This window comes from Silurus aristotelis, assembly GCF_946808225.1.
Source record: "Silurus aristotelis genome assembly, chromosome: 6".
Taxonomy (NCBI): Eukaryota; Metazoa; Chordata; class Actinopteri; order Siluriformes; family Siluridae; genus Silurus; species Silurus aristotelis.
The window spans coordinates 22,914,595-22,940,009 of NC_139579.1; the positions used below are offsets into that span (position 1 = coordinate 22,914,595).

Genomic DNA, 25,415 nt, shown 5'->3' on the forward strand with positions numbered 1-25,415 from the left:
TGGAGATGTTTAGGAGAGATGGCAGTGATGTTTTTAACCAGGTTGTTTAACAAGATTTGGAAGGTGAGCAGATGCCTAAGGAATGGAGAAGGAGTGTGCTCGTATTGATCTTTAAGAATAAGGGAGATGTGCAGAACTACATGGGAATAAAGTTGTTTGGTCACACCATGAAGTTATGGGAAAGAGTAGTGGAAGCCAGGCTGAGAGAAGAGGTGACCATCTGTAAACAACAGTATGGTTTCATGCCGAGTAAGAGCACCACAGACGCATTATTTGTTTTGAGAATGTTGATGGAGAAGTATAGAGAAGGTCAGAAGGAGTTGCATTGTGTGTTTGTGGATTTAGAGAAAGCGTAAGACAGGGTGCCGAGAGAAGAGTTGTACGAGGAAGTCAGGTGTGTCAGAAGTATGTGATCGTGGTGCAGGACATGTATGTGGACAGTGTGACAGCAATGAAGTGTGCAGTAGGAACGACAGATTTCTTCAAGGTCAGTGGCGGGCCGTGCATTTGGTACATGTGCCTTCAGTGAGGACTTACCCGACTTAATTCACCTCTTAATACCACCACTATCACGTCACAATTTTAGAAACCATCAATACAATACAAAAACGCAATAAAACAACGCGTGGCATTACTCCCCAAGTGAAGGTTTGCACTGGAGAGAAGGGGAATGAAAGTCAGTAGGAGTAAGACAAAGTACATGTGTGTGAATGAGAGGGAGGGCAGAGGAGTGATGCGGTTGCAGGGAGAAGAGGTGGAGAAGGTGGAGGAGTTCAGGTACCTGGGATCAACAGTGCAAACTTTGCACTGCAAAGTAATGAAGTGTATGTTAGAGAAGTGAAGAAAAGAGTGTAGGCAGGGTGGAGTGGGTTGAGAAGAGTGGCAGGAGTGATTTGTGATAGAAGAGTATCTGCAAGAGTGAAAGGGAAAGTTTATAGGACAGTGCTGAGACCTGCAATGTTGTATGGTTTAGAGACAGTGGCATTGAGTAAAAGACAGGAGGTGGAGCTGGAGGTAGCAGAACTGAAGATGTTGAGATTTGAAGTGATGAGTATGGACAGGATTAGAAATGAGTTTATTAGATGGACAGTGCATGTAGGACGTTTTAGAGACAAGGTGAGGGAGGCGCGATTAAGATGGTTTGGACATGTGCAGAGGAGGGACATAGGATATATCAGTAGGATAATGCTGAGGATAGAGCCAATAGGAGGGAGGAAAAGGGGAAGGCCAAAGAGAAGGTTTATGGATTTGGTGAGGAAAGACATGCAGGTAGTTGGTTTGAAAGAGGCAGATGTAGAGGACGGGGGTATGGAGACGGATGATCCGCTTTGGCGACCCCTAATGGGAGAAGCGGAAAGAAGAAGAAATAAAAGAAAAAAAGTAAAAAGAATTCTGTTTTCAAACTATAACAGATAATCAAATAAAAAGATCAGCAAGAAATGAAAAGCTGTCAGCATGAAAGCCTGTTCATGGTTAGTTAAATATAATTTTTTTTCCATGCGTTGCACTTGGATGTATGTTGACAACTGAAAGACAAATAACCGAGAAAGAGAATGTGTTAAAACCTCAAAACTATTTCACAGGTCAGTCCACTCAAACCTTTCTGATGCACGTAATTAACTTTGACTCAAGAGGAAATGGAAAATACATGTCCTCTTTAAAGGATTCTATTGTGTAAGTTGCTGCCCTCTACTGGATAATTTACCACAGCTTTTCTGTTGCTGGTTGATTATAGAGTAGTCAATATTTCTTTTTTTTTTTTTCTTTTTTTTTTTTAGTTGACTAAAAGGTAATGTATTAGGTATGCTGCGTGTCAACAGGTAATATATATTCTTTATGCTTGACATGCATTTTCTATGTGTAGCATGTAATCTATCGTAAAACTTAACTGATGTGGATAAGAAAAATCTCCATTCATGCAAAGGTCATCCAAATGTCTTCCATCATAAACATAAATGTGTTGCTCACAAAGATATTTCAAGCAAAACACACATGATCCAGAAGTGTTTATGATGAAGTATTTGTTGGAGAAAGTTAAGCATGGCACTATGCCCAACAGAAGGACAATATATTTGTTTAGGAAAAAAAAACCTTTGGGAAATGCTAGCAAAGGCGTGCAAAAAAATGCTAAATGGAAGACATAATTAAAAGTTATTAGGAATACTGTTTATCACCAGTGAACCTAGTTTGTCTGATTTATTATACACAGTAGCCAATTGTGGACTTTTTGTAGAATTTATGTGAACATCAAGGTGGAACTAAAAAAGCTGACAAATTACTGTAAATTTGATTCAATAATTTGTGAACATTGAATGATTTTTTTTTGTTTGCCCAAGAAGAGTTAATTATAGAACCCAAACCACAAAGTAAGTTTTTGTTTTTTGTTTTTTTATCAGAAAGAGTCACAAGAAAACTTAAACATTATAAGTATAGGATATTTACTTATCTAAAAATACTTAAAAAAATATGTAGAATGCATTTTTATTTTGTGTGTATTATTATTGTGTGTTGATGTGTTTACTACCTAAAAAGAGTATTTGAAGTGTAGCTTAAATTTCTGGATATTTGATAAACTCTGCACTCTAAGAATAATTGTGGTTTTTAACCTCCCAAAAGCATTCTGTCTAGAACCCTCACTGACAAGAAAAAAAAAGTTGTAGGGTTCTCCAAAAATATTTTAATAGTTCTCATAGAAGGGATAATAATAATGAACTTTATTTGAGCTGTAAAAATTGTTTCTCTTTATCTAGTTTCTTTTTTATTCAAAATAGTTTAATAATTGATGCTAAACTTTTAAATGTATGTTTTTTGTACTTTTCGTGTATTAACAGTGGCTTAAGCGTTCTTCGGATAGCTTCTGAAAGTGGATTCTAAAGATTACCAGTGTTCAACCTAAAGTTTTGCTAAGTGACCTGCTGCTGTCATCTAGTGGAGAAATGTGTAGATATGCTTCACTGGTAATATGATACCTTGGATGCTTTTGGAAAAAGGAATAATTTAATTTCGATTCATGTAAAATGCAGCTTTCTTTGAAAGTTTCTCATAAATTGATGTCATCAAGATATTACTTAATTATCCATCCTAGCTTTGGGGATTGTAGAAATGTGTAATTCATTTATATGTTTATTTATAATCAACATGAAGTTGAGCTGGACTCATTTTAAGATCTCTGATAGGGTTTATGGTACTCTTATAGTGTTTTGTCTAATAACCTAAACATCCCATCACCAAAGAATTCATCTTTTTGTATTTAGATGAAAGTGCATTATCCTAAATGTTTATGCTGTGTGCATTAGTGTTGAGTGGTTACTGGACTAAGGGATGAGGCAGGCTGACCTTATCTAAATGACCTTTTCAAACAAATACTGAGTCTTTTTAGGGGCCTCTTACCATTACTCCTTCTAAATAAATGTGATCTGCTACTTAATCACACCATGATTAAATTACACAACCTGCATTAGGATTTTGAGTGATAAGAAATCACAGAATCAAAATTGACCTATACACATCTATATTTTATACTACAATGGAGGCCAATTTAAAACAACAGTTAATGCAGTTTTGTAAAAACGAATATAAAAAAAGTTATATATTATATTATATAGTTCTCCCACTTAGAAATCATGGAGGGGTCTGAAATGGTCATCGTAGGTGCATGTCCACTGTGAGAGACATAATCTAAAAAAAAAATAATCCAGAAATCACAATATATGATTTTTAAACTATTTATTTGTATGATACAGCTGCAAATAAGTATTTGAACACCTGTCTATCAGCTAGAATTCTGACCCTCAAAGACCTGTTAGTCTGCCTTTAAAATGTCCACCTCCACTACATTTATTATCCTAAATTAGATGCACCTGTTTGAGGTCGTTAGCTGCATAAAGACACCTGTCCACCCCATACAATCTGTAAGAATCCAACTACTAACATGGCCAAGACCAAAGAGCTGTCCAAAGACACTAGAGACAAAATTGTACACCTCCACAAGGCTGGAAAGGGCTACGGGGAAATTGCCAAGCAGCTTGGTGAAAAAAGGTCCACTGTTGGAGCAATCATTAGAAAATGGAAGAAGCTAAACATGACTGTCAATCTCCCTCGGACTGGGGCTCCATGCAAGATCTCACCTCGTGGGGTCTCAATGATCCTAAGGAAGGTGAGAAATCAGCCCAGAACTACATGGGAGGAGCTGGTCAATGACCTGAAAAGAGCTGGGGCCACCGTTTCCAAGGTTACTGTTGGTAATACACTAAGACGTCATGGTTTGAAATCATGCATGGCACCGAAGGTTCCCCTGCTTAAACCAGCACATGTCATGGCAAGTCTTAAGTTTGCCAATGACCATTTGGATGATCCAGAGGAGTCATGGGAGAAAGTCATATGGTCAGATGAGACCAAAATAGAACTTTTGGGTCATAATTCCACTAAACGTGTTTGGAGGAAGAAGAATGATGAGTACCATCCCAAGAACACCATCCCTACTGTAAAGCATGGGGGTGGTAGCATCATGCTTTGGGGTTGTTTTTCTGCACATGGGACAGGGCGACTGCACTGTATTAAGGAGAGGATGACCGGGGCCATGTATTGCGAGATTTTGGGAAACAACCTCCTTCCCTCAGTTAGAGCATTGAAGATGGGTCGAGGCTGGGTCTTCCAACATGACAATGACCCGAAGCACACAGCCAGGATAACCAAGGAGTGGCTCTGTAAGAAGCATATCAAGGTTCTGGCGTGGCCTAGCCAGTCTCCAGACCTAAACCCAATAGAGAATCTTTGGAGGGAGCTCAAACTCCGTGTTTCTCAGCGACAGGCCAGAAACCTGACTGATCTAGAGAAGATCTGTGTGGAGGAGTGGGCCAAAATCCCTCCTGCAGTGTGTGCAAACCTGGTGAAAAACTACAGGAAATGTTTGACCTCTGTAATTGCAAACAAAGGCTACTGTACCAAATATTAACATCGACTTTCTCAGGTGTTCAAATACTTATTTGCAGCTGTATCATACAAATAAATAGTTTAAAAATCATATATTGTGATTTCTGGATTTTTTTTTTTAGATTATGTCTCTCACAGTGGACATGCACCTACGATGACAATTTCAGACCCCTCCATGATTTCTAAGTGGGAGAACTTGCAAAATAGCAGGGTGTTCAAATACTTATTTTCCTCACTGTATATATATATATATATATATATATATATATATATATATATATATATATATATATATATATATATATATATATATATTTATTCTTCTTCTTCTTTCGGCTGCTCCCATTAGGGGTCGCCACAGCGGATCATCTGTCTCCATACCACCCTGTCCTCTACATCTGCCTCTTTTACACCAACTACCTGCATGTCTTCCCTCACCACATCCATGAACCTCCTCCTTGGCCTTCCTCTTTTCCTCCTACCTGGTGGCTCCATCCTCAGCATTCTTCTACCAATATAATTCATGTCCCTCCTCTGCACATGTCCAAACCATCTCAATCTCGCCTCCCTCACCTTTTCACCAAAACGTCCTACATGCGCTGTCCCTCTAATAAACTCATTTCTAATCTTATCCATCCTCGTCACTCCCAACGAAAACCTCAACATCTTCAGCTCTGCTACCTCCAGCTCCACCTCCTGTCTTTTACTCAATGCCACTGTCTCTAATCCATACAACATCGCAGGTCTCACCACAGACCTATAAACTTTCCCTTTCATTTTTGCAGATACTCTTCTATCACAAATCACTCCTGTCACTCTTCTCCGCCCACTCCACCCTGCCTGCACTCTTTTCTTCACTTCTCTAACACACTCTCCATTACTTTGCACTGGTGACCCCAGGTACCTGAATTCCTCCACCTTCTCCAGCTCTTCTCCCTGCAACCGCACAACTCCACTGCACTCCCTCTCATCCACACACATGTATTCTGTCTTACTCCTACTGAGTTTCATTCCCCTTCTCTCCAGCGCATATCTCCACCTCTCCAGGCTCTTCTCAACTTGCTCCCTACTCTCACAACAAATCACAATATCATCCGCAAACATCATAGTCCAGGGAGACTCCTGTCTGACCTCGTCTGTCAACCTGTCCATCACCACTGCAAACAGGAAAGGGCTCAGGGCCGATCCTTGATGCAGTCCAACCTTCACCCTGAACCAGTCTGTCGTTCCTACTGCACACTTTACTGCCGGCACACTGTCCTCATACATGTCCTGCACCACCCTCACATACTTCTCTGACACACCTGACTTCCTCATACAATACCACAACTCCTCTCTTGGCACCCTGTTGTACGCCTTCTCTAAATCCACAAATACACAATGCAATTCCTTCTGTCCTTCTCTATACTTCACCATCAACATTCTTAATGCAAATAAGGCATCTGTGGTGCTCTTCCTCGGCATGAAACCATACTGTTGCTCACAGATGGTCACCTCTTCTCTCAGCCTGGCTTTCACTACTCTTTCCCATAACTTCATGGTGTGACTGATCAACTTAATTCCCCTGTAGTTACTGCAAGACTGCACATCTCCTTTATGCTTAAAGATCGGTACCAGCACACTTCTTCTCCATTCCTCAGGCATCTTCTCACCTTCCAAAATCCTGTTAAACAATCTGGTCAAAAACTCCACTGCCATCTCTCCTAAACATCTCCACGCTTCTACCGGTATGTCATCTGGTCCAACCGACTTTCCACTCTTCATCCTCTTAATCACTGCTCTCACTTCCTCCTTACTAATCCTATCCACGTCCTGCTTCACCAACTCCACATCATCCAACCTTCTCTCTTCAATTTCCCTGTAGCCCGTTCCAGCCTTGTGGCGGTGTACAATTTTGTCTCTAGTGTCTTTGGACAGCTCTTTGGTCTTGGCCATGTTAGTAGTTGGATTCTTACTGATTGTATGGGGTGGACAGGTGTCTTTATGCAGCTAACGACCTTAAACAGGTGCATCTAATTTAGGATAATAAATGTAGTGGAGGTGGACATTTTAAAGGCAGACTAACAGGTCTTTGAGGGTCAGAATTCTAGTTGATAGACAGGTGTTCAAATACTTATTTGCAGCTGTATCATACAAATAAATAGTTTAAAAATCATACATTGTGATTTCTGGATTTTTTATTTTTTTTAGATTATGTCTCTCACAGTGGACATGCACCTACGATGACAATTTCAGACCCCTCCATGATTTCTAAGTGGGAGAACTTGCAAAATAGCAGGGTGTTCAAATACTTATTTTCCTCACTGTATGTATGTATATATATATATATATACCATATATAGCAATATACCATATATATATATATATATATATATATATATATAATAATATAATATATTATAGACCAGCAAGTACCATTGCTTTATGAGTATCTTTTGTGTCAGTTCCCTTCAGTTTTTCTTCAAACAGAAGCATATATATATATATATATATATATATATATATATATATATATATATATATATATATATATATATATATATATATATATATATATATATATACACATACATACATACATACACACACACACACACACACACACACACACACACACACACACACACACACACACACCGTATTTTTTGGACTATAAGCCGCTACTTTTTACCCCATCTTCTCACCTTCCAAAATCCTGTTTAACAATCTGGTCAAAAACTCCACCTCCTTAGTGTCCAACCTCTCATACAGCTCCTCATATGCCTTTTCCTTGGCTTTCGCCACATCCCTCTTAACCTGCTGCCGCATCTCCTTGTACTCCTGCCTACTTTTCTCATCACTCTGTCTATCCCACTTCTGTTTTGCCAACCTCTTTCTCCTTATGCTCTTCTGCACTTCCTCATTCCACCACCACGTCTCCTTGTCTTGCTTTCTATTTCCAGGTGTTACACCAAGTACTTTTCTAGCTGCCTCCCTCATCACTTCTGCAGTAGTTGCCCAATCATCCAACACCTCCTTAACACCACTGAGCCTCTGTCTGACCTCTTCCCTGAACCTCACACTACACTCTTCCTCCTTCAGTTTCCACCATCTTATTCTTCTTTCAGTCCTTACTCTCCTCCTCTTCTTCTTCGCCTCCAAAACCATCCTACAGACCACCATCCGATGCTGTCTAGCTACACTGTCCCCCGCCAACACCTTACAGTCTCCAATCTCCTTTAGGTTGCATCTCCTGCATAGCACATGCACTATTCACCAGCGTGCACCTTCCTCCACTCTTATACATCACCCTATGATCCTCCTTTTTCTTAAAATAAGTGTTCACCACTGCCATTTCCATCCTTTTAGCAAAATCCACCACCATCTGCCCTTCCACATTCCTCTCCTTAAAACCATACCTACCCATCACCTCCTCATCACCTCTGTTCCCTTCACCTACATGCCCATTAAAGTCTGCCCCAATCACCAATCGTTCTTTCCTAGGTACACCATCTACCACTTCATCTAATTCACTCCAGAATCTTTCCTTCTCCTCCATCTCACAGCCAACTTGTGGAGCATAGGCACTGATGACATTTATCATCATCCCTTCAACTTCCACCTTCACGATCATCACCCTATCAGAAACTCTCTTTACCTCCACTACACTCTTACTGTACTCTTCCTTCAGAATCACCCCTACACCATTTCTCTTTCCATCCACACCATGATAAAACAGTTTAAACCCACCTCCAATGTTCCTGGCCTTACTCCCTTTCCACTTGGTCTCCTGAACACACAGCATATTTAGCTTTCTCCTCTCCATCATATCAGCTACCTCTCTCCCTTTACCTGTCATAGTACCAACATTTAAAGTACCAACCCGAACCTCCACTCTCCTGCACTGCTCCTTTTCCTGCCGTCTCTGTAGACGTCTTCCTCCTCTCCTTCTCCTCCTTCGGCCAACAGTAGCCCAATTTCCACCGGTACCCTGTCGGCTAACGATACCTGTGGCGGTCGTTGTTAACCCGGGCCTCGACCGATCTGGTATGAAATTATCATTTGTGATCCGCATATTTGATTTGGCACATGTTTTACGCTGGATGCCCTTCCTAACGCAACCCTCCCCATTTACCCGGGCTTGGGACCGGCACTAAGAGTGCACTGGCTTGTGCATCCATAATGGCTGGGTTATATATATATATATATATACAGTGAGGAAAATAAGTATTTGAACACCCTGCTATTTTGCAAGTTCTCCCACTTAGAAATCATGGAGGGGTCTGAAATTGTCATCGTAGGTGCATGTCCACTGTGAGAGACATAATCTAAAAAAAAAAAATCCAGAAATTACAATGTATGATTTTTTAACAATTTATTTGTATGATACAGCTGCAAATAAGTATTTGAACACCTGAGAAAGTCAATGTTAATATTTGGTACAGTAGCCTTTGTTTGACGTCAAACGTTTCCTGTAGTTTTTCACCAGGTTTGCACACACTGCAGGAGGGATTTTGGCCCACTCCTCCACACAGATCTTCTCTAGATCAGTCAGGATTCTGGCCTGTCGCTGAGAAACACAGAGTTTGAGCTCCCTCCAAAGATTCTCTATTGGGTTTAGGTCTGGAGACTGGCTAGGCCACGCCAGAACCTTGATATGCTTCCCACAGAGCCACTCCTTGGTTATCCTGGCTGTGTGCTTCAGGTGATTGTCATGTTGGAAGACCCAGCCTTGACCCATCTTTAATGCTCTAACTGAGGGAAGGAGGTTGTTCCCCAAAATCTCGCAATACATGGCCCCGGTCATCCTCTCCTTAATACAGTGCAGTCGCCCTGTCCCATGTGCAGAAAAACACTCCCAAAGCATGATGCTACCACCCCCATGCTTCACAGTAGGGATGGTGTTCTTGGGATGGTACTCATCATTCTTCTTCCTCCAAACACGTTTAGTGAAATTATGACCCAAAAGATCTATTTTGGTCTCATCTGACCACATGACTTTCTCCCATGACTCCTCTGGATCATCCAAATGGTCATTGGCAAACTTAAGACGTGCCTGGACATATGCTGGTTTAAGCAGGGGAACCTTCCGTGCCATGCATTATTTCAAACCATGACGTCTTAGTGTATTACCAACAGTAACCTTGGAAACGGTGGTCCCAGCTCTTTTCAGGTCATTGACCAGCTCCTCTCTAGTTCTGGGTTGATTTCTCACCTTCCTTAGGACCATTGAGACCCCACAAGGTGAGATCTTGCATGGAGCCCCAGTCCGAGGGAGATTGACAGTCATGTTTAGCTTCTTCCATTTTCTAATGATTGCTCCAACAGTGGACCTTTTTTCACCAAACTGCTTGGCAATTTCCCCGTAGCCCTTTCCAGCCTTGTGGAGGTGTACAATTTTGTCTCTAGTGTCTTTGGACAGCTCTTTGGTCTTGGCCATGTTAGTAATTGGATTCTTACTGATTGTATGGGGTGGACAGGTGTCTTTATGCAGCTAACGACCTCAAACAGGTGCATCTTATTTAGGATAATAAATGTAGTGGAGGTGGACATTTTAAAGGCAGACTAACAGGTCTTTGAGGGTCAGATTTCTAGCTGATAGACAGGTGTTCAAATACTTATTTGCAGCTGTATCATACAAATAAATAGTTTAAAAATCATATATTGTGATTTCTGGATTTTTTTTTTTAGATTATGTCTCTCACAGTGGACATGCACCTACGATGACAATTTCAGACCCCTCCATGATTTCTAAGTGGGAGAACTTGCAAAATAGCAGGGTGTTCAAATACTTATTTTCCTCACTGTATATATATTTTTTTTTTTTTTTTTTTTTTTTCAGAAAAAATTATTCATCCACAAATTGCAGGAGAGTTATGATTATTAGACAATATATTACGATTGGTCTATGACTATAAAAGTTATGGAGAACAAGAAGCCTGTGTTAGTGCATGTTGGTTTTAAGCCAAAGCACAACAGTACACACTGCAGAGGTGGCAAATGTACACAAATCTTTACAGATACTCATGTTTTAAAAGGATGCTGGTGAAAGATGAAGTACTGACTATATTTTTTACTCAAGTTAAAGTAAAAAAGTTTGGGCGCCAACATGTACTTAAGTAAAAAGTAACCATTACTACTACCTGTTTTAGTGTCACGCTGGTAACTGGACCTCATTTCATAATAATATTAGGGCTGTCAATCAATTTAAATGTTTCATTACAATTAATCACATGATTGTCATGAGTTAACTCATGATTAATCACAACTTAATTGCAAATTTTTCTCTTTTAGTTCTAAATGCACCTTTAATTAACACTAAGTTTTTTAATATTCCAGTCAACATGGACAAATATTGATGCTTTGCGCAAATGTATGTTTATTATTAGTGAAACCATACTCAACATAGAGCATGAAGACAAAATAATCTTGTACATGTTTTAAAGTAATTATGGTGTTTTAAATTACCTCAATAATCAAGACACCAAACAGAACTTTGCTATGTTTCCATACGGACGGTTAATAGGGTGATACCAAAGAAACTGTACCTCTTCTAATTTTCATACAGATTACATAATCAGAGGATATTCCCTGTGGAAAATTTCTATTCATTAACATGTGTGTGAGGCAGGTATTCACTGAGATTCAGGCGGTTTTATTTATGTGCCTGTGAAGAGAGATGACCGAGACGGCAGAGAACAAAACATCCTGACAGTACGATTCAAAAAGACAATAATTGAAGTTCGTGTTGGCTTTATGAGGGACTAAAATTGGCACGCAATGAGAAGAAAAAATATTTACATTTCACCAAATAGATTAAAACTAGTAATGAGCCTGGTTTAAAAATGTAAGAGGTAGAAAGTACAGATATTTGTATAAAATAAAAATTTACTGATACCGAAAAAAATCTACTCAAGTATTTGTACTCCGTTACTTCCCACTTCTGGCACGCTGTCATCAACCACATCAGCCAAAAGTAACCCATACAGTTGGTTCCTCTGGTTTGTAGGTCTGCAATAAATTTATCTTTCAGACAGAGTTTTGGATGCAACTGTAAAGTTGTATTAAACAAAGCAGACAAATCCGAAAGGGCAAAACAAAAATAAAAATCAATTGACAGGAAGTGCATAATGTACTGTTATGTTGGATACCAAAGAATAAACCAGTGTATTGAGAAGATATGGCACTTTCAGGTGAAGCTCTGTATAAGTGCTTAGATTGTTATTTTACTCACAGTTCCATGCTTACCACTATAGTATGGTTTATTAAAGCAACACACTATAGAAGCACTATTACCATGCAGAGAGATCTCTTACAAAATGTTACTTTAATGTGTATATTCAAGCTATAGGAAAATTTGTAACATGGCTTTATCAGTCTGTATTTAGTTGTTTTATTTGTTTTACACATGCAGTGCTGTATTCAGAATCCATTGAAGGCCGCTAGTGCACATATGAAGCCTGGAAAAGGTGAATGAAGCCTGAATTTTCAACATGATTTTAAGCTTCATGAAGCGTTTCCAAAGAGATACATTTATATTTATCATGCACAAATTGTAGGTTAGAATTCAGTCTCATCATGAAATATATTGTTTGTACTTAGCTCACATTGTACTAGGATGTTATTCCACACTAATCAGTTACAATAGAGAGATACAAGAGATGCACAATCAGATTCAGATCTGAGGAATTCAAAGGCCAAGTCAACATCATAAACTCTTTGTCATGTTCCTCAAAAGATTTCTGAACAATTTTTGCAGTGTGGCAGGGCACATTTATCCTGCTAAAAGCAGGAGCCAAGAAAGAGATAGATGGGAGATGGATGGAACTGTGCACTGTGTCTTATGTTATTCCTTAGCATGCAATTCTTCTTGTATGATGACAAATGGCCCTCCAGGGCAGTTGTGCAGGACAGACAAAGCACTCAGCCGTCAGCTTTTGCTGTGTTTGCTGCTTTTATACCTGGAGGGTATCCAGAGATGGCACAAGTCTTTACCTCGTTTATATCATAGAAAATATCATAGACTCAAAAATACACTGAATTTACATATACTTCAAAGTCTTTATATAAGAAACAATAATGCGTTCACTGATGGCATTCTAATGAAAAATGACAGGAAGACTCCCTGATGTTCTCACCACCAACATTTCACACTGAGTGGTGTGCCTTAAGACCATTGTTACATGATCTGGAGGGCTAAGTCATACAGGAGCAGGTAAGACTGACTAGTAAAGCACTAGACGGAACAATAAGAGCTGTGGCTTATTGGCTAATCTAAAGCCCATTTCAGTTCTTGCTTTAAAAATCTGTATAAATCTAAACAGGCCCTGCATATGTTTTACTAAGTAGTACAACATTTATTTGTGCTTTTTTTTTTTTTTTTTTAAAGTGTGAACAACAAAGTTATACATAAAAACCCCAAAGACATCAAGTATGTAGGAACAGGAAAGCGAAGCAAAGCAAAAAGAGAAAAAGACAAAAATTATAATCCACTGTCCTCCCTAAAACTACATAAATTCATTTAAAAAACAAGAATTTTTTTTTTTGTATGTTTCTTTTACTTCGAATTGTGGTTTAGTTTTGATTGGTCAAAATAGTTTGAATATTATATATGCATATTAGAGACAGCATACATTCACCATGCACTTTATTTGGATCTCCTGTACACCGGAACTTCTTCAATAGCCCAATCTTGTAGCAGATCAAAAGACTAAGATCTGATAACTGTCACTTTGACAGCGCCATAGTTGTTTGTGTCTGATGGGCTAATTGAGGATTTTAGAAACTACCCATCTGTAATATTAGCAGCCTCTACAGTTTACACAGAGGGTGTGAAAACCAGAAAAGCTTCAGTGACTTACTTGTTAATGCAAAAGGTCAGGAGAATGGGCATACTGACAGGAGAAAAATCATAAACTCTTAATCCTATAGTGAGAAGAAAAGCACCACAGGATTCACACTGAACCTTTGCCAACACTTCGGGATTCTGATGGTGGTGTAATATTGTAGAAATTCCTTTGGCACCAACTGTGCATGGATGAATGACACAGATTAATTAACTAGTGTTGCTCATCATGTACATCATTTTATTACCAATATCTACTAAGTCCCAAAGCACAATTCCTCCCAAAATGGCTCATCAAACACTGACTTCAATGGGCCAAAAGCACATGTGAGATGTGGCAGAACAGAAAGTGGCCAACATGAATGTTAAGATGATAAATCTGCAGCAGTTACATGATGTCAGACATATATTTCCAGAATGAAAGGGGGTGATATGATATGTCTAGAACTGAGGTGGTTCAGAGGGCAGAAAAATGTCTAACCCTAGGGTACCAAAACACTACCAGGACATACAAATGTGATGGTATTATACAGGGTGGAAACGAGAGTGAGAGAGAGAGAGAGAGAGAGAGAGAGAGAGAGAGAAAGAGAGAGAGAGAGAGAGAGAGAGAGAGAGAGAGAGAGAGAGAGGTGGGGGGGGGACTTTTTTCGGAGATTGTAAGACATTAACTTCAAATATTAAGCAACAAAAAACAGGGGTAAAGAGACAATAGGCTGAGAGACTGAGACAAAGAAAGGGTGGGGAGAGGAAGAGGGGGAGAGAGAGAGAGATCCTCGCACGTGTGTGCTTCATTCTCTTTGCTTCGTTCATGAATGGTAATGGTAATTTTTCATATGTTTACGTTTCTAAGAGTCACATCTCTCCAGTGAACTCGCACATGGTGTTCCGTGCGCACTCGGATACACAGCGCCATTCAGGCGCATTCTATTTACTTCGCTTTACTTCCTCACGGATCAACAAAAGTCATCAGCATGGATCTTTCATTTATGGCTGCGCAGGTATGTAAAAAAAATTATAAAAAATATTTTTCATAAAAATTTTTCTCCAAAAACCGCAAACAGGTGCTGTTAGTACTTACCTGCTAACTTTGTCCAGGGAAGAGAGGGCGTGGCACGGCTTGCACTTGTAAACACTTATAGCCTGTTATTTATTCCCACAATGACCAATAAACAGGTGTATTGCATGTAAACTGCTAATGTTTCATTTGACGTTGAAATTAATTATAGACGAATAAACCTCAATGTACAACATGTACACAATGCGATAAAAAGACATTTCGTGCACATTGGACCGGAGTCTCTCTATACAAAAGCTCATCTAACCTCTAGTGTAGTACAAGTACGCTGTTGTGTACAATCTGTGTGCTCTCTATGTTCCTGAACTTTAGATATACATGCACTTTTCTTTTTAGCTTATTTTCTTTATTGTTCTCCTTCTGCTTCTGCACGTGCAGCGTGTTATTAATCATTTTGTGTGTGTGTGTGTTATTATTTAAAGGCAAACGATCCAACCCCAATCATTCGTTGCCTGTTTTACGTTCCACTGTATGCATTTTTTATAAAAATAAACAAAAAATCAACAAATCCTTTATATCATAATCTTTAAAAATCTGACTACATATTTGGTATTGTCAATACCCACAAATGATTACATGCAATATTAAATGAACTCCCCACTGTATTTTGTTATTGTGTTAAATTTACTCTTAGTGTGTGTGTGTGTGTGTGTGTGTGTGTGTGTGTGTGTGTGTGTGTGTGTGCACTTTGTTTAACGCTTGCTGAACATTCAAATTCATGGCTTGGGGGTTCAAAATATTCATACATGTAGGTTTATGAATAACACAGTCAGGGGTAATTTGCCAATGTGTATTTTGTTGTGTTGTTCATTGCTTGAAACGTGAATAATAGAAGTTATTCCATATTAAATGTGTATATGTTCTAAAATTCAGTGTACATATGTTGGATAAAATCCATGTAACCCCCACCACCAATGTGTGTTCCCTTAAAACAAATGCATATCTTAACTGGGCACAGAACCCAAGGACAGCACTTTCTCCTCAATGTGAACAGTCTAATGCAGTCTGAGGTTGATGCTGTCTGACTTAGTTTCAAAGCTCATTTGGAAAGTGCAGTTATCTCCTCGATAAAACCTGAAGAACAGAAATCTGCATTAACTGACATTAGGAATCCTAGTAATTCTAGGAGGTAGAGACAGATGAATGAAAGTACTGCGTAAGTAATTTTGTTATTCAGGCAGCGAGAACCTACATAGACATAGTTATCATATATATATATATATATATATATATATATATATATATATATATATATATATATATATATATATATATATGTAATTTCTTTATATCTAAAATATCAGAGGTCTACCGATTAATCAGGCCAATTTTTGGCATTTTTTAATTAATCTGCTTCGGACAATTGTGCTGCAAATTAAGCTGATTATTAGGCAGGCGCGTCGGACACGTAACACTCCCATACCAGCAGGTGGCAGTAGTCTGTGTTCAGTATCCAAACCGGGATACCGGAAGCGCACCAACTGTAAATAAATAAAGCAAGCAGTGTTTACACCTGACATGATCATTACTCACTAGCTTTTTTCAGTCATGTTTACTAAGTTGCAAAGACAAGAGTACGAATGACAATAAGCGTGTTCCGTGTCTTTTTTCCTGTGCTTAGTTGCTAAACTGAAAAGCCAATCGGAGTTCTCTTTCTCACTGACGAGCTTCGCCGCCAAATTGACATACAGAATCAGCCGAAAAACAGCTAAAGCTGTCCAAATGGAGCTAAACAATGCAGAACAAAAACTTAAAACTAAACTCAAACACCCCCCCCCCCCCAGAAAAACAAAAAATAAAATGTCCAGACGGCCGACCGTCATCTCAATATTTCTTAATCTAGCCTTATATGTTTTATTAGTTAGATGTAATGCTGCTTTTGAGGCGATAATGAGAATAACATTTGCAAAGACAGTGAGTAAATTTTTGGAACTGTATTGTTAGTGAGTATTGTTAGTGAGTCTTCCCCTGGTGGTCTAGTGGTTAAGATGCAGCGCTCCCACCGCTGCGACCCGGGTTCGATTCCCGGTCAGGGAACCATCCCCAGCCACTCTTAGTGCCGGTCCCAAGGGGAGGGGGAGGGTTGCGTTAGGAAGGGCATCCAGCGTAAAACATGTGCCAAATCAAACGTGCGGAGGATCCGCTGTGGCGACCCCTAACGGGAGAAGCCGAAAAGAAAGTTTATTGTTAGTGAGTCTTCAAGCAGCTGTAGTTTAGGCTACAGGTAGGCACAGGTACCAAAACTTGATAACAAGTGCATTAATTGAAGAGGCTTTTTCTGTTCAATAAATGTTTAAGAAATTTTCTGTATCACGTCTTATTAATTAACTATTAGATTTTATTTAACTTTGCGCAACAGTAAAATAAATGTTTAGTGATTAAAAATATTTCTTCGGTTATATTTATTTATTTATATTTTTTATTTTAGAAACCAAAATGCACGCCACATTAGTGAGGTTAAAATGTATTATGAACTTGATTAACATTATTAATTTTGACAGCCCTAATTAATATATTAATACAAAACAAATGTTTTATTTTGTTCCCTAATAAATGTATCCAGGCTGAACATCCACCATATAGAACACAAGCAGAGCAAATATGATGATGATCAGGTGATCAGGAATGTCTCTGTTCTCAGTCATGTTTACATCACTGACTCCCTCTGTCTCATACACCTTAACTATACTTCTTGTTGACTTCTGCCTCGCTAATTGTTAGCTTTATAAACTAGCCTCCGTCTGTGGTGTGTGATAATCAGGAAATGATACACCAGTGGTAGATTATAAAAGCCACGCAATAACAGGGAATAGGTTGATGGGCTGAAAACGGTGCGCAATGAAAAGAAAAAATATTGTGCATATGTCCAATGAGATTAAAACTAATGTAAAAAGCCTGTTTCGAAAATGTAAGAAGTAGAAAGTACAGATATTTATGTCAAAATTTTATGAGTAAAAGTAAAAAGTCATCTAAAAAATAAATAGTGATGTAGTGATACCAGAAAAATCTACTTTATTACTTAATATACTTACCTAAAGTATTTGTACGTTGTTACTTTCCACCTCTGCACAATATATATTTTTCTTTCGGCTTCTATTAGGGGTCGCCACAGCGGCTCATCCGTCTCCATAATACTCTGTCCTCTACATCTGCCTCTTTCAAACCAACTACCTGCATGTCTTCCATCACCAAATTCATGAACCTCCTATTTGGTCTTCCTCTTTTCCTCCATCCTCAGCATTCTTCTACCGATATACCCCATGTCCCTCCTCTGCACATGTCCAAACCATTTCAATCGGGCCTCTCTCACCTTTCTCTCACTCCCCAAAACGTCCTACATGCGCTGTCCCTCTAATAAACTCATTTCTAATCCTGTTCATCCTCATTATTCCAATGAAAATCTCAACATCTTCAACTTTGCTATCATCAGCTCCGCCTCCTGTCTTTTAGTCAATGCCACTGTCTTTAAACCATACAACATAAACTTTTATATATATATATATATATATATATATATATATATATATATATATATATATATATATATATATATATCTTGACAGTCATAATGAGAAATCTGTTGTTTTGCATTTCCTGCACTGTGTAGACTCTAAAGTCTTTAAGGTGCAGTACTGTAGCATTATGTAATACTGAGGAACATGCAATCAGAGGCAAGCTTTCACATAGGAAAACATGATGCAAGATTTTTAACACAACACATAAGGTCAAAAAACACTAAGCGTGAGTGGTCTGTATTATGACAGAAGAAATATGATTCATTGCTTGCCTTCATTGTCTTGTATTTTTGTGTTTCTTTTATCATATTCCATGGCTCTTCAAACAAAAACACTGAGAAATAGACAGATGGGCAAAACATTTGGCCAAAAAAAGAATGCATGTTATATTTGGCTTTGACAGTTTTTTCCACATGTTTGCACTTAGAAGGGAATGTCAAAATAAAGCAAAAGCTCCATAAAAAGCATATATTTTCCTTGATCTCAATAGTGTAAAATATTCTACAGTACAACAGGACTACACACTACCTTTGTTGTTTCTTGAGTTTTATTTTAATAACAAATGGATTGTATGAATCAAGCCCATACCATTAGAAAGAAAGTTCTAGTGATTTTTTTGTGATATGTAGATGTTGGATTAGAGTAGGGTACAAGGCTTTATAGGAAACAAACAATTTTCAGCAAAAGCTGAAATTATCATTTGATTACCAGTATTTTGAATATTAACATACAGCTTAACATTTATTCAATGAAAGTTAAACACTTTGATTATTCTCTCTTTCATTACTAACTTGCATTACTGCATATCACTGACTTGCCTCTATCCCCACTGGTGTGTGCACTTTACATAACATGAAATGTTATAAGATTTTACATTAGACCTTGCTGTTTGCAATCCTAGTGCTTATTGTAGTTTTAAGCTAGCAGCAATATGACCTGGTTGTCCTCAAATACATGTTGATGTGCATTTAGATAACAATCACCCACGCACATATCAATTTTGCATGAAAAATGTATGCGCTTGCCTTGGGTAAGATGTGGTTAAGACTTTGACAGTGACAGTACAATGCCATCAGAGCACATTTAGAATTGTTCTGCCTGCTTAGCCTTCAGAGACTTAATCAGTATCCACATAACAAGCATTTAATACAACATTCAACACAGTTGGGAAATACTCACTAGACTGGATTTGATTTTTGGTGATTGGTATTACAATGCACTTTTAAAAAAGAGCAGTAATATGGAGACCATAACACAAGATGCAAAAATCCATCAGTATCAAGATCAATGTGTCCAGGCTGGAATTCACAAACAAATAGTGATATGAGCTACAAAAGCTCTAAACCCAAGATTAATTCTACCAAATGTTGGAAAGGTCAAAGTAATGATAAAGGGATCTGCACATGATCCAAAACATATGAGCTCATTAGTCAAGCACAGTGGTGTTAGTGTCATGGCTTGAGATGAAATGCCTGCTGCTGGCTCACTAATCTTTACTGATGAAAAAACAGCAGAATGAATTCAGAAGTCTACAGAAATGTTCTGTGGGCCAATTTACAGAGAAGTGCATTGAATCTAATTATGAGAAACTTCATCATGCAGCAGGACAATGTTTAGGGTAAAGCATCATAATAGAAGAATTCAGAAAAGGTTTGCATATGTGAGTTGGTTGCGATGTAGTTATTGCAAGTAAGGGATATAAGACCAAATATTAAGTGTGATTTACTTATATTAGGTATGTCATTTCCGGTACCTTAGCTTACCTAATAATTGGGTGAGCTGCCATTGAAGGCACCATGTTAAAAGTTGTCATCTTGTTGTAATATTTCATATTTATCTTTTGATATCAAACCCAAAATGTATTAACAAAAATAGCAAAAAACAAGAATTTGCATTTATTTTAGAATATTTACAGAGGGGACATTAGACAAACACATTTTTTTGTTAAATAACAGGTCCAGATTGTTTCACCATGTCAGATACCAGCCCATTAAATTTACACCTGCATGTGTTCATTTTTTGACAGAGCTGGAGTTCTGCAGTAATACCTTGTGTGGGATATACAAACCAAAGATATTAAAAAAAACAGTCACAATTCAACCCAAATATAATTTGGTACCACAATTTGGTCACAGCAGCTTACCAAAGCATAGAATAATGTTTACAATGAAGCAAACAATAACAATAAATATATGTATTACTTTAAAAGTATGGCAATGTTTACTAAAACTTTTTTTCTCATTTTGTATATTTATTTTTAATTCTCTTTTTATCAAAAACTTAATACACAATAAATGAAATGTAAGTAATGTATTCTAACAGTAACATTAAATAAAACATCACTAAATCTCCTTTGTATTCAGTACTCAGAAGGGCATTTGCAGTTCTGGCATTGTGACTTAGCATCCAAAAGAATAGTATCGACTAAGTGCTGCAGAACACACAACTCTCTTTTGTCTGCCTCCTTCAGTTATTAATAAGATCTATTTTGCTGCTAAGCGTGTCACCCTAGCAACAGACTTCAGACAACTGACTACGTGAAGAGCACTTTTAAAGGGACCGACAGGCGCGTTCACAGATTTACATGAATGTGGTTATACACTACAGTTTATTCAAAGTATTATGCTATTCAAAGTAACGTTCTATTGCTCACAAGTGAAAAGGATGATTGTGGTGTCAGGTTTAAAAAATGGAGGCTAAAATAGATATAAAATTAGAGACAATAAAACATATATTAAATATTCATAATGGCATATAAAATGTTTCCTTTGAGAAATAACACTGACCAAATATACCTTGAAGAATCGGCTAGGAATATTACTGAATTAAGCCAAAGTTTAATAAATGCCCACATGTTTCTCTTTCACATGTTTCTAAAGCACCACTAATTCAGCTGATTTAGAAATTGTTCTAAAATTTTGTTTATTTAAGTTTTTTTCCTTTAATAGTCGATACCATTCCCTCAAAATTTGACAGTTGTATATGTGCATGGGGAAAATTAGACACTAAGGGAATCCAGGGCCATTTGAAATGACTACACCTCGGATAATTAATATTAGGGAAAGAACAAGTGTCTGAATAATGCAGAGCAGGTAGAACACTTAGGACTAAGGAGTAATGTGCTTCAGTTTATGTGTTGTGACAATGGCAGTAGTAGGATGCCACCATTGTGTTATTTTAAGGTTGAATCTGTAGGCAATGTGCATGAAATAATCAAAGTGACAGGCTATAAATCTTAGCAGCACTTTCACATCTGAGGTCTATCTAATACATGCACACTTCTTTAGCCATATTGTCATGCATTATTTGAAAAGGCATAATGAATCAGAAAAAGTGGCTCTCATCCAATTTTCTTCCTGTTCCATTCCTGAAATTTTTACTGTGCTACCATTGCATTTTAATGTTTTAGTAGTGGTGCTTGCAATGCTGTGCCTCATTCAAAGCATGTTAAAATAGTTAAATCAGTTACATAATGTGAATGAATGAATGAAAGAATAAATGAATGAATAAATGAATGAAAATCTGCCTGATCAATTGACAGCAGGGTTTATATGAGTAAATATTGAAAATATGTAAAACATTATGTATGTGATTAATATAGTAATTTTATTACATTTTTGAAATAACCCTGTGCAGCTTCATTAGCTTAGTTGTAATAGCTATGTGAAAATAGTAAAGTGAACTAACATTTACATGTTAATATTTTGTTCTCTCCTGATCTGAACATCTTAAACTCCTAGAATAATAACCGTCATTATTAATTCATTTAAGCTGTGAAATAATAAATAATAACAAATAATACAATAACAGCAACAACAACAAGAAGAATGTAAAATGTGTTTCATGGCTTATACTGTGTACCTAATAGTCCTTTGCTTAAACAAGTGTCATACATGTTACAACAGGGATAACGAAAAGCAAAACAGTGGTATAGTACTTCCAATTAAACATTGTGAGGGTCTTAAAAGTATTGAAAATTTAAATGACTGAGTCTTTGCTCTTACATAATTTCTAAAGTGGTTCCGGATGGTCACACAGGACTTATACTAATTACTTCTATTACCACTGAGACAACCACATTATGCAATTCCCAGATAGAGCATTTTGCATAAACTCTGACTTAAAGTCTCAAAAAGATAACTTAAAATATATTTTTAGATTGAAGTAACCTAAACAAATATAGTAAATTACTTGATCACTTTTTATAGACTTTATGCTATATTATGTAGACTGCATAGACTGAGTACCAACCTGTTCCAATTTAATATGTTGTAAAATAACACCACACATGGCATGACTGTATACTGATTTCGAATAAATAAGAATAATTATATTGCATTCATGAGCAAGGTGTGAGCTTACACCACTAACTATACAGCAGCAATTTTTGAGGTTAGAAATCAATAACTAACAATGCATTAGTCAAGGTTAAGGCACGTTAAACCATGTCTTTTGGCACATTACCTGTTGTACACAATAGTTGCATCATAATTACATTTTCAAAAATACTTCACATAATCAAAATTATTTCATACTTACTCTGTGTTAAGGTTATGCTGAAGAAGCCCCTATAGTGACTAATGAGCCAATCAGCCCATTTCACTGTGAAACTGTGATTATTTTTGTCATTATTTTATGAGCATGAAATGTGTTAGTTGTACAGATATGTAAAAAATATAAACTGTACAGTATTGCTAATGTTATTCCTCTGTCTTTGGCCCCTCTGTTTTCTTTCCTTGTTTTTTTTTTTTTTTTTTTTTAACTTTTTTAAAACATAGTCCTGTAGTTGCTTTGCCATAAGTCATAAAACTATAAAAAAGATTACAAGTAACCTGCAAAGGACACTAACATCTTTTCATGCCATGAATTTAAATGTAAGGATGAGTCATCCAATTTCATGCCAAAAAACTTTTTAGAATCTTTCCATAACTTCGAATTAATCCTGTCAAACAGTTATTTCCAGGTTAGGATTGTGCTTCTTCCAATCATGTCCCATCATATCCCATGCTTGAGATATTGAACTAAGCCTTCCTAAGGACAGTAATTGTTTTGAATAAATTACTTTAAATTTCTTTTAAAATATTAATTACTCAATAAATACTTATAAGTTCACACCACTGGCCCTGCCTGTGTGAAAATAAAATGCTTGATATAGAAGGTGTGTTCCAATTTGCAAACCGCTCTTTGATATGATTTAGGTAAGCTTAAATAATCAGTTTCATAAGCATATGCAAATGTATTGCAAGAAGAATTAATGGAATAGTATTTTTTTTTTCTAAATGGAGAGTGTGCCAATAAAATGACTTGTTCTCAAAATGTGTCCTTCACTTAATGTGTTCTGCTTGTTAATGACACACTAAGCTAAATGGACAATTAAGTCTCTCTTTTGAACTCAGTGAGCATAGCACAGATCTATGAATGAATTTAGTAGATTAAAATTCTGTGTATTTATGTTTAACTATTTAAGCATGAAAAGCATGTTCTATGTACCAGTAGTCAAGCTAACATGAGTTCAATTTGAACCTTTTTGACATTTCTTTTATACAGATCCCAGTTATGACAGGAGCATTCATGGACTCATCACCCAATGATGACTACAGCACTGAACATTCCCTCTTCAACTCGTCTGCCAGTGTCAATGCAGCTCCCATTACCTTAGTTCAGACTCAACATGATGAGCACCAGCGGGTCTCCACTGATGCTATCTGGCTGTGGATCGCGATCATTGCCACCATTGGGAACATTGTGGTAGTGGGAGTTGTTTATGCGTTCACTTTCTGATCTGTCCGTTTGAAGACATTTTACTTGAACTGAACTGTACAGACTGAGGGGTTAGTTGTGATGAAATCCATTGGGTCAATAATAATCAGAATTTGCACACAACATTTTTACTTTTTGCAACATTATTTGGAAGCTTACACTTCAGTGAGCAGTGTTTGTTTATTCTGAATATGGATTAACTGGCTTTATGTGTTGAACCTACTTCAGTATCCCTGAAGACCTTAGAAGCAATTAAGAGGAGTGTTCCTCAATTATTTGGATGACAGGGCAGCAAATCTTTACACATTAAAGGGAAGAAGGGGGCGTGTACACACACACACACACACACACACACACACACACACACACACACACACAATGGTTCGTGTATTAATTAACAACACTAAAGCCACACTTGTCTAGTTATTATGATAAAAAGGTGAATGTGTTCTATATAAAAAAAAATTCAACAGTTAAACATTTATTGCAGTATAAAATCCTGCAACGCTACTTTGTATAACACTTTATGTTTAAAATGCTATTTGATTGATGTTAAAAGGTAGATATTTAAATATTTTTGCATCAGGTACCCTTTTTTCAAGTTGTTTGTAAATATTATTCAAAGCTCCTTATTCTAGAATCCAATTTCTGTGTGAGTTAAAATCTGTTATGCAATCCAGTTGTTGCTATGGTGATTAAGCCTGTCTAATTAAGGACATTTGATGACTCTTCTTCAGCCACGGAAACTCCAGATGATGGTGCCCTAGCTGTTGACCCTTTCATTTTTCATTCAGCTGTTTTCCTTTTTCTCGATGAGGATAACCACCCAGGAAAAAAGCCATTAACCCGCATTATGTTCAATTATAGTGGTATTTTAAAATGAGTTGCCATGGAGAAGGTTAGGTGGGGTATGTAGACAGGGCACTAAAATTGCTTCTGGCTCTCTAATGGGCTCCCAAAGGGAAATGGTTACAGCGGAATAGTCAGACCTATAATCAAGCTCAAGAAAAAGCAATCTATTGAAATATATTTAGAGTTTTTAAATCGTAATATACCGTTATTGGTAACAAAAGAAATTTAACACTTCCAACACTGTTTACATAGTAATGGACTTTAGTCATAATGGAAATTATGATTATAATTGATTTGAAGATTAAAGTGATTTATTGGGAATTTTTTTCTGGAGGCCACCCTCTACTCAGCCCTCTTTTGCCAAAATGATGCACTTGCTGTTGTTATTGATTTACAACTTCACATTTAATAAATTGCCACTAAGTTCCTAAGATGCAGATCATGGTGTGGAAATTCC

At 37.4% G+C, this 25,415-nt stretch overlaps 1 protein-coding gene and 1 long non-coding RNA gene across 3 annotated transcripts in view; one reads left to right on the forward strand and one right to left on the reverse strand.

The window, feature by feature from the left end:
• Positions 1–14,861, reverse strand: part of LOC310728300 — a 48,538-nt gene extending 33,677 nt beyond the window's left edge. The window contains exon 1 of the long non-coding RNA XR_014534232.1: positions 14,835–14,861. This is a non-coding gene — a long non-coding RNA (uncharacterized lncRNA). The remainder of the gene's footprint in view (positions 1–14,834) is intronic.
• On the forward strand, positions 14,591–24,272 carry LOC310728299 (uncharacterized protein C14orf132). Of its 2 annotated transcripts, none has more exons than XM_083545570.1 (2): positions 14,591–14,754; positions 23,894–24,272. In XM_083545570.1, the coding sequence occupies exons 1-2, from the start codon at positions 14,728–14,730 to the stop codon at positions 24,125–24,127; spliced, it is 261 nt and encodes an 86-aa protein (XP_083401696.1). In that variant the 5' UTR covers positions 14,591–14,727; the 3' UTR covers positions 24,128–24,272. The 2 variants fall into 2 exon arrangements, with proteins under 2 accessions (XP_083401696.1, XP_083401697.1); XM_083545571.1 differs by lacking the exon at positions 14,591–14,754 and adding an exon at positions 16,715–16,745.
• Positions 24,273–25,415: the final 1,143 nt, after the last annotated feature.